Genomic DNA, 14,704 nt, shown 5'->3' with positions numbered 1-14,704 from the left:
CATATTAACTTAGTTAATATGCATTAACTTTACAATTAAAAGTTACAATATTAATTTCAGGAAGGAAAATACTAAACTACTATAAAATAATGATTGAAATAAACTTGACCTTTTCAATCAAGTTGGATTCCTTATTTACAAGTTGTGTGAGTTTCTGCAGATTTGCATCTACCGTTTCTTGTCCAGCAGGAGAGATGCCTAAGAAGCCAGGACAGAAATCAGAAAGACAGAAAATTTTGAAAAGCTGTTTATACTGAAAGAATTTTGAGTCTCTCCACCCTCCCAAGTATGCCACCCTCCAAAAATAAATAAATAAAACTAGGCAAAATGAAAAACAATTATGGGTTTAAAGGCAAAGTTAAAAGAGATAGTAATGCTCCCAAAACCAAACCCTAAACAAAAAGACTAAATTAGTCTATTAAGTAGACAGCCAAGTGTTATGCAGTTAGCAAGTGTAGTTAGTCAAAGAGCACAGCAGTCCTCATATCCTTCTCAAATTTGAGTTGTACCTTTTCCCCACTCATACCAAATAAGCCTTCAGTCACAACGACTGGGACAGCCTTCTAAGGCAGAGACTCCGATACGGCACCCAACCAGGCATTCACAGTATTTGGAGGGACTTAAAAAGATACAGATTCCTGGGCTCCATGCCTATGAGATGCTAATTCAGTAAATCTGACAAAGGAGCCAAAATTCTGTATTTGTCCTCTAGCCAGGTTTGCTAATCACTGTTCCAGAGTAACAAGGTTGAAAGGTACTTAGTTTGATGACCCTCTAACTGCTAACCCCTCGCTCTCTACCAAACACACAACCCACCCTGAAAAAGAAACTGTCCCTAAGCCAGTTACCCTTGTAACTTCTGTTTCCTTAAAAGAACAGTCTCTGCCAATTCTCCCAATACAAATTTCGTATCCTGATCACTTAAGCACAAGGTCCCACACTCCCAAGGAACCATATCCTAAGTGACGGGTACCCTCTATTTACAATACCTCCAATCTGATGCAACCAGTTTTCAAGTAGTGGAATCATGGGAGTGTACCTCCCCCAAATCAATCTGCTGCTGATTCCTGTTCACGCAGGAAAATGCAGGAAGCAACATTTAAAATAATTGCCCATTTGCATTAGGATAAATGCTATCTTTTAGCAGGGACTCAATAAATACCTGTGGTTAACTTTTAGAAGAAAATGATCCACTTCAAAGGGGCAATTTTTAAAGAAGAACAAGAGGCAAGAAATGTATAAAATCTAGAAGAACAGACAAAAGGCAAACGTCTATTTCTCTATTTAAAGTAGAACTAGCACATGGGAATAAATTTGGAAAAATGCAACTGTTTTAAGTGCTACAATTCAACATTACAGACAATACACAAATTTCTTCAATAAGTCATGAATTTTGCTTATATGTCCATTGGAAAATACGCAGATATTCTATGCAAACACAGATTAGCTGAAGAGGGGCCAGCTTACCTCCAAGACTAAGCCTAAAATAACTGTTTAGGATGTCATCACAGAAACGGCACAGGTTGGAGAGCTGTTTCAGATGTTCTTGTAACTGAACTTTAGGAAAGCGTACTTTATAAAGTGGTGCGAGGAAACCAAATACATAGGCATCCAAGGTAGATGGCCTAAAAATAAATTAAGGATTTTTTGAAAAACACATAGGAAAATACTAATGTGGGATTATGTTAAAAATATTTTTTCTCAAATCCATTTGCCAATTCTGGAGTATATAATATAGCCTTTTAAAAGGTTTACTACATATTTTTGCTTATAAAATGATGCAATGAATGAGGGTTATATTCAGTAGTTTTTTAAATACTGTAACCATTTATTTTATTTAGAAGAAAAGTTATAAAGTAAAGACGCATGTTTACTCACAAGTGTTATGTACAGATAAGAGACAGGGTGGGAATAGCCTTAGATATTTTAAATTCACACAGATAGCATATGGAGTCAATGTTTGATTACCACGGACAGAAAAAGTTCACTAGAGTAATCCATTAAATCTTTTTATTAAAGTAAAAAACTCATAAAGGGGGGCAAGACGACTTGCTTTAGGTAACTGTTTATTGATTACATGCATACAAAACATCAGAATGATTTTGAAGGGAATGCACTCACGTATCTCCAAAGAAAAACTGAGATGTTCCCAATCTGTTTGACAGAAGATTTAGGCACTCCTTGGCATCTCTGTATATCTAATAAGGACAAAATAACAACTCAAAAGTAGGAAGGATGCTCTAGAACTCCTTTTAGGCAGGCATTTAGGTACATTCATCTCTGCTGCCTCTTGTGTTCCTCCTCTGGAGGCCCCTTGCTTTGAAAGTAATCCCAACCATACCTGAGCTTCCACTTCTCGGAGGTGGTAGAGAGGAGGCTCTCCTCTAGTCAGAAGAATTCTATTTAGTGCTCCCTTAGACATCCTTCCAGGCAGAATCAAACTCAAGGGAAAAGGAATTCGTGAAGCAAACCATGGCTTTGTCACAGTAAAGTAATTGTCACTCTCAACCCAGAATGTGTGAAGCTGCAAACCAAACAAAAACAACTAAAAACCAAAACCAAACCAAAAACAAAAAACAAACCCCCTCCAATCAAAAAACCAAAATCAAAATCAAAAACAAACCCACTACAAGCATGTTCTTTTATTAAAAGAAAGGTCATCTGATCAAGTGAAAGTTTTTGATAAACATCTTTGTCTAAAGTAGCTTCATCCAACTTTCCCAATTTGAATGACCCAAATATAAAACAAGATTTTAAAAACATGCATCTGTTGATTGCTGTATCCCATGCACCCAGAACAAGGCCTGGCATATATCTGCTCAATAAATACTTGTTGAATGAATGAACTATACTTAGCTGATTTCTATACATGGGAGCACCAAACTCCATCTTCCATAAATAAATTTATTTCCAAAATGACATTACCTTTCACTTCATTGTTTCCTGTCCTAGTTGAATGTCTAACAATCCAGTTGCACAGTAACACAGAATCAAGATTAATACATAAATGAAACTTCCTCTCTTAAGCCATTTTCACTATGCTCCTTCTAAATAGCCTGAAGGATATTTTTAGTAGGTCACTATAATACCAATGCTTACCACTGCAGGAAGAAGCTTCTCTTCGATGAGAGCAATGTAAGCCAGGGTATCTGCCCCCTGTTTTGCTGAGAGTTCATAATCAGCATTATATTTCTATGAAAAAACATAAAACCAAAATACTTGAGAAGTCAAGGGCATCTCAAAACAGGGAAGCTATTATTCCTCAAAAATGGCAAATAAGATATTAAAAGGCAGAACAATAAATACCAAATCAGTGACAAATGCAGCTTGATGCATATAAAATTCTTAGCACAACATCACACACACGGTAAGGTCAGTAAATACTGTTTTTTTTTTTTTAACTGCTATTATTTAATGATTGTTTATGACCCAGTTTTGTTAGTGCTTGCCATATAGTGCAAACTTAATAAACAGAAGCTATTATTTTTAATAATAAGGAAGAAGTTCTAATTAGTTGCATTTTTCCCCATGAAAAAAGAAAGAAACCCCCCCCCCCCCAATTTAAAACAGTTCTAAATTTTGTTGACATAGGACTGACTTTTTTAAGAAAAGTATTGTCAAACCCAATTATAACTTTGGTATTTAAAGAAGTCTTTACATGTTTAAATATTCTGGATACATTATACAAATCTTTACATGCTCGCCCATTTTAGATACATTACTTCATGAAACATTTAATTGCAACTCTCTAGTTAAGTGTTCTTTAAAAATAAAATAGTTGCTAGCTGGTGGGAACTCAGATGTCATATGCAGCAGAAAGTGTGTAGCAGCTTTGTGACTAAATTGACAATCGTATCAGTAAGTGTAATCGTGAAGATGGCTTCATTGAATCTGCTTATGTCTAAACTTAAATCCAGAACAGTATATGAAAATATAAATTGAGTGTACTTCACTATATGACTTTCAAATCACAATACAACTCATGATTCAGAGCAGTAATTCTCAAGTCCATTTTTATATCAAACCTGAGGTATCTCCAATTATCTACTGATTTGGTTTAAAAAAATTTAAAAAAACTTTACAATGTTTTTATTTTTGTTGTTTTTAAGTAACATGCAGGGAACATGTTAAAAATGAACCACCCACCTGTTTTCTTAAAAAGTTTAGTATTTTTGCAGGCTGAGAAACAATGTTGTCTTCAGTTGTCAAAATTGGTACATCTCCTATAACCAAAAACAGTTCACATACAAGGAAATGTTTCTACTTCCTCTGAAGGGATTCTGATCCCCTAAAAACTACACCAACTGCCATTTGGAGGGGGGAAATGAGTAAGCTCATCTTAGTTTTTTGCAATTTCACAATGCAGTTTTGGAGAACACTGTCATTTCTCGTAATTTCCATTGATCTGGCTTATATTTTAAAGTACTACTCAGAATGATCAAACCATAAGCAACATAAAGCCAAGGTCATGGCAAGAAGAAACTAAACTCCAAGGTATTCCATGGCTGTATGCCTCACAGGTTTAAATTCGGGGAGGAAGGGGGAGTAATTTCAAACACAGCAGTAAAGTGTATTAAAATGTTTACACTGTACCTCTTGAACCTCTCCAGGTGTTATCTATGACATTGACTTTCAAGGGTGCACCAGAAAATTTGGCGTAAGCCTGAAACAAAGTTTGCAATAAAACATTAGGCTTGAGTACGTAGCGCAAATCTACAGAGCAACTTTATAGCCTGGTCCCCCTAAGGCAGAAACGCCTGACACGCGGGCTGTGTCCCTCCCTCTCCGGCTGTCTAGCAGAGGACCCGCGCGTCAGCTGCCCATGTTTCGGGGACTCTGTTCCCCCAAACGTCTGGGGGATGCAGAGCTGGGCGCGCGTGCACCCAGCTTTGGCTTTTCATTCCACCGCCCAGAAAGCTCTGCAAGGCTGAAAAGACTCGGAGCCAAACGGGAAAGCCATGACTCTTCCGCGAGGCCTTGGCGGGGTCACAGGCCAGGCTGTGACTCCAGAGTAAGGAACCCAGGGCAGTGCAGCAAGAAGCTCCCCGGCAACTCTCGGCCCTGCAGCGCCGCAGGGAACCGCGACGAGCGACGGAGACCAGACCCAGTCAGCCTCGCGCCTCTGGCCCCGCCCATCTTTCCTGCGCCCTGGCCCGCAAGGCGGCCTCACCATCACCACCAGGGACTCGCTGTGCACCGATGGGAGCCCCCAGCCACCTCCCCAGCAACTGAGCTCCAAGGGGGCCGCCATCTTGCCGGGGCTGACCTTTGCTACACCGGAAGTACTTAGCGGCCCAATTTCCGGCACGTTGAAGCACAGGGCGGGGCGGAGGGAGGGAAAAGTACCTTTGGACTGTGAAGAGGTGTGGCAAGGAGAGGTGGAGGGGTTAAAAGTGCCCTCACCTTAGCTAATTGAATTTAAATTAAAAAAAATAATAATAATAAAAATAAATAAAAAATAAAAGCCCACTTAGAATCAGCCTGGCCTAATGGTTAAGAATCCTGGCCCTTAAGATACGTCTGCCAGACAGTCCTCAAATATTTACTGGAAGCCAAGTGTTTGAACATTACTACCTTGGGCCTAAACTAGCCCATTTGTAAATAGGCAGGATTGTTGTGTTTTTAAAAAATTATGACACAGGGAGAAATAAGTTGACATACAATAGGCACTCAATAATTGTTCAACCCCTTACCCCATACACTTGGCTTTTGTCTCATTCCACTCTCAGTCTTAATTATGTCACCCTCATGTTCACTTGCTCCAGTCTCCTTAGAGGTAACCCCATTACTGAAACTTGTTAAGTGAATTCTGCCTTTTTCAGACAGGAAAATCTCCTTTCTCTGCCACTGCTCCCTCCAAACAGAGCTTAACTGTCACCTTCTTGGGATGATTTTACAAAGTTAGGAACTTTGGCATTCCTGCAGACCCTTGTATACACTTAAATTGTGGCTTCTATTCCATGCAAATTTTTTGCTTTTCACTGTACTGAAAATTCTCTGAAGACAGAACAGGGCTGGCTTCATAGATGGGAGACCTGTGTAGTCACACAGGGCCCTGTGCACAGAAGAGCCCAGAACTGCCTTAATGTTCTGCTGCCATTGTCTTGAAATTCTTAACTTTTTAACAAGGGGCTTCCATTTTTATTTTCTCCTGGGCCCTACAGATCATATAGTCACCTAACCTGTGGGCATGAACCAAATGTTTTTTGAAAATCACACTGACAATTTCTCAGAGAAACCGTCAAGGAGGAATAATAGGCCTTCAGAATGCCATGATCCTATCAGACTTACAGGGTCCTGGAGTTGGAACTTGGGTCCTGGGTCCTTCTAGAAGGCACAACAGTCTTTCTGGGATACCCTCCCAGTCATTTCTCCAAGTTCTTTCCTTAACTCTGCCACATTGAAGTAGTTGGGTCCCCTTAAACAACGGTAATCTCAAAAGAAACCTTTGCAAATTTTCATAAAATTATAATTCAATAAAGAATTGATAGGCATTCCCTGGGGTTAGATGGTTTATTTAGCCATCTAAATTATAGCTTCGATTTGCTAAAGTTTTTTTTTTTTCATGTTTCAAAAGCAAAAGTTCTCAGAAATGGGAAGGATAAAGTATATCAAAGGTGGGAATCCATTGATAATACTTTATAAATGAGAAATGCTTAATAAATGCTCATTGAAGCCAAATATCAAAACATTTATTGAGCGGCTACTGTATCCAAGACACTGTAAGGCTCTTGGAGAAACAGAAACAAATAAGATTTGAATTCTATTCCCATGAGTCTATAGTCCACAAAGGAAAGCTACAACTAAGTGTAAGAAGTCAGATTATCATGAGTAACATTAGAGACATAACTAAAATACTATGTAAGCACAAACCAGGAATGATGCATCCTCTCTGGGATCAGCAGAGGCTGTCTGTTCAGTCTTAACTGTAAAGAAAGTAATTCAACTTTCAGATTCAAGAAATAGGACTTTCCTGTCTTGGGGGTTAAAATCCTAAGTCATAAAGCTCAGAGTCTATATACTGCAATCAGGAATTTAAAGTAATCATATGCAGCTTGGGGCACCTGGGTGGCTCAGTCATTTGAGCATCTGACTCTTAATTTTGGCTCAGGTCATGATCTCAGAGCCATGAGACTGATCCTACATCAAGCCCCACATGGGGCTCTGTATTCAGCATGTTCTCCCTCTGCTTCTCCCCTGGCTCGCTCACTCACTCTCTCTTGCTCTCAAATAAATAAAGTCTTTAAAATAATCATACAAAGAGAATGTGGATTACCTAAGTCTTGTTTGCATGGTGGAGGGGGTGAGTGATAGATGCACATTTTTGTGGATGCCTAATATAATTAGTCAGTTCAGCCTTCTCCCTTATTGCTGCTGTTACATATGACAATTTCATTTGTGTTAAAGAGAAATTAAATCTCTCCTCTTAGCATCGAATTGAGACAGAAAATAGCAGGCTATTGCCTCTGATGAGAGAATCCTTACACACAGGTTTATTTGTGTCTATTTAATAGCAATCTTTTATTGTCGCAATTCCTCCTGAGAGTCTGCATTTGCTAGATTGAATTTTAAAACCCTAGCACAGCTGATTGCACAACCAGACTGAATGTTGTTCCAGAGAAGCACATAGAAAGTTGAAACCTTCAGAAATTATGCCCAGTATGGATAGTTGGCACCTGTGCCTTTTTCTGGCTGCTAAAGTGTGTTGTTCAGAGTTCATCAAAATCATAATTTCAGATTCCTACCAGGAAACATATTATCTGCAAAACATTCACATATGTGTGGGATGACTTGAATTGCAGCTTTATAATGAGTATTCCAGACAATGTTTTCTCTTAAAAAGAAATAATATTATTTTTTCAAAAGATGGATATTAAAAATGGCTTCATCTAGTGATAGTCATGTGAACTCAGGGGACCTGACCTTGGCATCTATTTCTATCCCTCCTGTGTTTTCTAACTTGAAAGCCATGGTGCAAGTTCTATTAGGATCTTTTTGTCTGAGTGATTAAGAATCTGTGAAATGGTACTGTCACCAAAGATGAAAGGTTTGTGACAAGTGTTCATGCAGTATGGTCATTCATGAGAAAGTTGAAGTAAAGATGCTTGAATGTCCCTTTCAACTCTAAACTTCTATAATTTAGTTCTGTGTTCAGGTATACAATCCTTAGGGAAGAGAAGCAAACACTGGGTAGAAGTCAGAAGAGTTGGTTTCTGAGTTTGCCTCTAATTAACCGTAAGACCAGAGCCAATCATTTTACCTTTATTCCTCAACTCATTCACTTATGAAGTGAAGGTTCTTTTAGCTATGGGACACACACCATCACGCTATGTGTAATAAGCATTTAACAGGGGCGCCTGGGTGGCTCAGTGGTTTAAGCCTCTGCCTTCAGCTCAGGTCATGATCTTAGGGTTCTGGGATGGAGCCCCACATCGGGCTCTCTGCTCAGTGGGGAGCCTGCTTCTCCTTCTCTCTCTGCCTGCCTCTCTGCCTACTTGTGATCTCTCTCTGTCTATCAAATAAATAAATAAAAATCTTTAAAAAATAATAATAATAATTTACATTTGTGAACAATTTGTACATGCCAGAAACTGTCTTATGTATCTGACATAAATTATTTGATCCTCATTAGGTAGGTACTGTTACATTCCCCTGTTTTCAGGGAGGTAAGTTAAGGCACAGAGATGTTTATTAACCTTCCCAAGCTCATCTAGCCAATAGATGATAGAAGCAGGATTTGAACCCAAGCCATCTGGGCTTGTACTCTTAATCATTATGTCATACTGCTGGTAGTCTTCTAAGTAGTCCATTAAAAAATCCTAGTTTCACTCAAAGTGAAGTTATTAATGCCATGATAGTACTATCATGACCTGTTTCAATAATATTTATTTAGTATTAAGGGATTAAATAAGTTCCTTAAGCCACTTCTGTATGCACAGTATACACTGCTGGGCTAATAGGGAATTAAAACTTATGTTCATTGTTCATGATTTCAGAGGGATCATTGACAAGACCTACATAACTGAGGTAACTAGAGTTAATTAGGAGTACCATTTTGTCAAGTAGACCCCAAGTCTAATGTGGTTTTAGACAAAGGATTTTAACGTATTGCTTTGCTTGGCAAAGGTCTAATCAAGAGGTAGAACTTCATCTGACCTTGTGGGAAGGCTGGGTACATTGGATTTAGATTGGCACAGGGAAGGGATTCCACATGGGCTATGCTACATTAGTTAAGTTGTAGAGATGGGAATGACTGTGGCAAAGAATGTTAAATAAATGGATGCTGAATCTAATAATAAGCTGGAGACTTATTAGGAAGATTATTGATTAACTAACTTGAGAACCAGAATTGTTGGTATCAGAAGGCATGGAGATATATAGTTTTGAGAAGGTAAAAGTCTAAATACGGTATCAACAGATGTACCTAGTTAGGGATCAGGGTGCATGGACACCATAGGACAAAGGGTTTTATGAACCCATCAGTTGTCTTAAATGAAGCAAAATGTTGTGTAAAATGAATTGAGGAAATGCTGGTGAATATTATTAGAATAAAGTCACCTGGAACACTGTACTGAGCATTTTTCATTGAATAAGCTGTTAGAAATCTGATTTCATGGGATTGCTGAAGAGCAGGGTATTAGGAATAGGGGCAAGTATAAGATCATGAGGCATATGGCAGGTAAAGGAAAGGAATGGAACAAAAACAGAAGACTCAAGATAAATGTTTTGAAGGAGATGACAAGGTGAATCTACATACATATGAAGACAAAATTGGCTACTAGTGAGCAAAGTCTGAAGATGTCAGAGAGAAAAATGCCTAGTATCCTATTCCAAGAGTTCTCAGAATTACCCTAAAAGGGGAGAGGCTGAGATCAGGAATATGAGCGGTGGAACTGGCACTGAAAATGAGAGGAGCTTTCTCTCTGACACTAAAGGAAGGTCCAAGGAAAGCATGGGATGCTGAGCTAGCCCAAACCAGTTACCTTCAAATCTCTCTGTTAAACTAGAAAACAAATCAAAAGAGCCTGAGAGAGGGATTGGGAATTTAAACAGAAAGGGAATAATTTGGAGAATGTATCGGGGAGTTCGTAAAAAGTGAATGGAGGGGCACCTGTGTGGCTCAGTCAGTTAAGTGACCAATCATGATTTCAGCTCAAATCAGGATCTCAGTGTTGAGATAGAGCCCCACATCTGCCTCTGTACCCAGCCCAGAATTTACTTGGAATTCTTTCTGTCTTCCTCTCCCTCCCCTGCTCTGTCCCACCCCCCTCCCCCACTCATCATAAGCCACTTGCCCAAACGTGCACAACTCTCTCTCTCTCTCTCACAAATAAATAAGTAAACAAATACTCTTTTAAAGAAAAGTGAATGGAAACATTGCCAATAATGAAAAAGGTCAAATTTAAATTAGTATGATGGAGACAAATCAAGTGAGAGCCATGGACAGGCTAATAATTAAGTGCTCTTTCAGTTATTCTTTAAATATTTATTCAACCTTTTTTTAAATTGAAATGAAGTTAGCTAGAGAAGGTAACAGGATCAATTTAAATTTTACCAGTTCCATCTATTAGAAGTCCTATATGGAGACCTGGGTTCTAGTACCACTTAAAGTGTGGTCCTGAGGATAACAGAGAAGAGAGAGAAGATCCTATGAATTGAAAAAAGATAGAACCTATAGTTTCAGCAGTGGGGCTCAGCCACCTTTAAGTCTAATTAGGTTAGTATCATTGTGTGGCTTCCTCCAATGGTATTTTGTTGTCCAGAAGTTTAAATAGGGGGCCAACTTCATTTATTCTTTTGGTGCAGAGGCGACCAGGCATGTGGTATATACTGAAAGGGATTCATTTTGTTCTTCCAACATAGTGAACCTGATGCCTATGTTTTATATGAAAAAGAATTAAATGAATTAAATGACATAGCAATCAAACAGGAAGATTCTATTTTTTAAATTTTGGGAGGGATCTTTAAAATTTATTTGCCTGAGAAACAGAGAGAGAGAGAGCACACATAAGGAAGAGGAAGGCAGAGGGAGAAGGACAAGCAGACTATCTGCTGAACGGGGAGCCCAACATGGGACTTGATCCCAAGGATCTGAGATCATGACCTGAGCTGAAGGCAGAGGCTTCACTAACTGAGCCACCCAGAAGCCCCTGGAAAATTCTATTTTAAAGGTGAGGATGGCTTTAAAAATGGGGGGCGATCCTAAAAGGAAATAAGGTTTTTATATTTCACTCAAAGTGACAAAAAATCATATACCAGGAGATGGTGGTTGAGTTATATATGTATATTGTAATACCGAGCAACCACTAAGAAGAGTATACAAAGAGATAGGCACAAAACACTAAATAAGGCTAAATAGAAATCTAAAAATGTGAAGACCAAAACTGTGCACAAGTGTTCATAGGAGCTTTACTCATGATTGCCAAAAACTGGAAAAAAACCAAATGTCCTTCCATAGGTAGATAATTAAACAAACTGGCTCATCTTTAACTCGGCAATAAAAAGGAATGAATTACTGATACATACAACTTGGATGAATCCACAGGCAATTATGCTGTGGATATGCTAAAATTCAAAGGGTTAAATAAGGTATCATTCCATGTATATAATATTATTTTTTAATTAATTATTTTTATTAACACATAATGTATTATTTGCCCCAGGGGTAAGGTCTGTGAATCGCCAGGCTTACACACTTCACAGCACTCACCATAGCACATACCCTCCCCAATGTCCATAACCCAACCACCCTCTCATACCCCCCTCCTCCCAGCAACCCTCAGTTTTGTGGATTAAGAGTCTCTTATTGTCTCCCTCCCGACCCCATCTTGTTTCATTTTTTCCTCCCCCCCACGCCCCCCACTCTGACTCTCAAATTCCTCATATCAAGGAGATTGTATGACAACTGTCTTTCTCTGATTGACTTATTTCAATCAGCATAATACCCTCTAGTTCCATCCCTGTCATTGCAAATGGCAAGATTTCATTTCTTTTGATGGCTGCATAGTATTCCATTGTATATATATATATCACCTCTTCTTTATCCATTCATCTGTTGATGGACATCTAGGTTTTTTCCATAGTTTGGCTATTGTGGACATTGCTGCTATAAACATTCAGGTGCACAAGCTCCTTCAGATCACTCCATTTGTATCTTTAGGATAAATACCCAGTAGTGTGATTGCTAGGTCATAGGGTAGCTCTATTTTCAACTTTTTGAGGGACCTCCATGCTGTTTTCCAGAGTGGTTGCACCAGCTTGCATTCCCACCAACAGTGTAGGAGGGTTCTCCTTTTTCTGCACCCTCCCAAACATCTGTCATTTCCTGACTTGTTAATTTTAGCCATTCTGACTGGTGTGAGGTGGTATCTCATTGTGGTTTTGATTTGTATTTCGCTGATGATGAGTGATGTGGAGTGTTTTTCATGTGTCTATTGGCCATCTGGATCTCTTCTTTGCAGAAATGTCTGTTCATGTCCTCTGCCCATTTATTGATTGGATTATTTGTTCTCTGGGTGTTGAGTTTGATAAGTTCTTTATAGATTCTGGATACTAGCCCTTTATCTAATAGGTCACCTGAGAATATCTTCACCCATTCTGTCAGTTATCTTTTGGTTTTGCTTACTGTTTCCTTTTCTGTGCAAAAGCTTTTGATCTTCATGAAGTCCCAAAAGTTCATTTTTGTCCTTGCTTCCCTTGTCTTTGATGATGTTTTTAAGAAGAAATTGTTGCAGCTGAGGTCGAAGAGGTTGCTGCCTGTGTTCTTCTCAAGGATTTTGATGGATTCCTGTTTCACATTGAGGTCTTTTATCTATTTTTGAGTCTATTTTTGTGTGTGGTATAAGGAAATGGTCCAGTTTCATTTTTCTGCATGTGACTGTCCAATTTTTCCAACACCATTTATTGAAGTGACTGTCTTTTTTCCAGTGGACATTCTTTCCTGTTTTGTCAAAAATTAGTTGACCATGGAGTTGAGGGTCTATTTCTGGGCTCTCTATTCTGTTCCATTGATCTCTGTCTTTTTTTTGTGCCAGTACCATACTGCCTTGATGATGACAGCTTTGTAATAGAGTTTGAAGTCTGGAATTGTGATGCCACCAACTTTGGCTTTCTTTTTCAACAATCCTCTGGGTGCTCGGGGTCTTTTCTGGTTCCATATAGATTTTAGGATAATTTCTTCCATTTCTTTAAAATATTGATGGTATTTTGATACAGATTGCATTAAATGTGGAGATTGCTTTAGGTAGTGTAGACATTTTCACAATATTTGTTCTTCCAATCCATGAACATGGAACACCTTTCTATTTCTTTGTCTTCCTCAACTTCTTTCATGAGTACTTTATACTTTTCTGAGTACAGATTCTTTGCCTCTTTCATTAGATTTATTCCTAGGTATCTTATTGTTTGGGGAGCAATTATAAATGGGATTGACTCCTTAATTTCTCTTTCTTCTGTCTTGCTGTTTGTATATAGAAATGCAACTGATTTCTGAGCATTGATTTAATATCCTGACACTTTACTGAATTCCTGTATGAGTTCTAGCAGTTTTGGAGTGTAGTCTTTTGGGTTTTCCACATAAAGTATCATATCATCTGCAAAGAGTGAGAGTTTGACTTCTTTGCTGATTCGGATGCTTTTATCTCTTTTTGTTGTCTGGTTGCTGAGGCTAGTATTTCTAGTACTATGTTGAATAGCAGTGGTGATAGTGGACATCCCTGCCATGTTCCTGACCTTAGGGGAAAAGCTCTCAGTTTTTCCCCATTTAGAATGATATTAGTTGTGGGTTTTTCATAGATGGCTTTGGCAGTATTGAGGTGTGTACCCTCTATCCCTACACTTTGAAGAGTTTTGATGAAGAAAGGATGCTGTACTTTGTCAAATGCTTTTTCAGCATATATGGAGAATATCATATAGTTTTTTTCTTTCTTTTATTAATGTATTGTATCACATTGATTGATTTGTGGATGTTGAACCAACCTTACAGCCCTGGAATAAAACCCACTTGGTCGTGGTGAATAATCCTTTTAATCATTGGAACTTCTATATGACCTACAAATAATCCAGCAAACTCTATTTTGGCTAAAGATATATTTTATATTTTTGATCAGTGAGCTTGGTCTTAGCTGGATGCTCTTGCTAATCTTCTGGGTGTGGGGCCTGTTGCTGTGATTTTTAAATGTCTTTGCCGGAGGCAGAATTGCCCTGTCCTTGCCAGGGGCCAGGCTCAGTTCCCTGAGCGCTTTCCATAGAGTTTTGGAGGACAGATTTGAAAATGGCACTTCCCAATCTCTGGCTGGGAGGAGCCAAGAGCTCAGGGGCCCAACTCCTCAGTGCGCCCTCAGAGAAAAGTGCTCAATCACTCCCATCTCCTTGGTCTCCGGCTGGGCTCTAAACTCACCTGGCCTGTGACTGAGCATTTTTGTCTCTGGCGCACAGCCCTGTTTGGAGTCTCCAAACCCAGCAGATTCCTGCTTCCAGAGGAGAAAGGTGAGTCTCCCTGGATCTGCCACTTGTGGGGTCCCTGCTCAAAGAGCAGTGGTCCAACTGTTCTGCGGATCACAGTTTAAGGTAACTCTGAGCTGATAGCTCACTCCTCAGCTCTGTCTCTGTAGTCGGATTCCCTGCTCCAATACCTGGCAGCTCTGCCACACTCAGACAACCCTGATCTTTCAGTGACCCCATGGGTTCTGAGACCATACTGTCC

The 14,704-nt window shown here is 39.2% G+C and overlaps 1 protein-coding gene across 6 annotated transcripts in view; it reads right to left on the bottom strand.

Moving 5' to 3' along the window:
* Positions 1-5,285, bottom strand: part of MTX3 (metaxin 3) — a 37,326-nt gene extending 32,041 nt beyond the window's left edge. For 4 of the 6 annotated variants that reach the window (XR_014309959.1, XM_082724402.1, XM_082724403.1 and 1 more), the window contains exons 1-7: positions 5,171-5,272; positions 4,594-4,663; positions 4,147-4,223; positions 3,100-3,192; positions 2,342-2,524; positions 2,122-2,198; positions 1,468-1,625 (exon numbers count right to left, since the gene is read on the bottom strand). Coding sequence is in view for 5 of the 6 variants with exons in the window: in XM_082724402.1 (XP_082580528.1) it covers positions 1,468-1,625; positions 2,122-2,198; positions 2,342-2,524; positions 3,100-3,192; positions 4,147-4,223; positions 4,594-4,663; positions 5,171-5,251 (739 nt within the window). In the remaining variant the exon portion in view is untranslated. Of the gene's footprint in view, positions 1-109; positions 199-1,467; positions 1,626-2,121; positions 2,199-2,341; positions 2,525-3,099; positions 3,193-4,146; positions 4,224-4,593; positions 4,664-5,170 lie in introns of all 6 variants that reach the window. The other 2 variants (XM_082724406.1, XM_082724404.1) reach the window with 2 other exon arrangements.
* Positions 5,286-14,704: the final 9,419 nt, after the last annotated feature.

The sequence above is a fragment of the Mustela nivalis genome (genome assembly GCF_964662115.1).
Source record: "Mustela nivalis genome assembly, chromosome: 3".
Lineage (NCBI taxonomy): Eukaryota > Metazoa > Chordata > Mammalia > Carnivora > Mustelidae > Mustela > Mustela nivalis.
The sequence above is the reverse complement of the archived record's forward strand: the minus strand, read 5'-3'. Positions and strand labels throughout refer to the sequence as shown.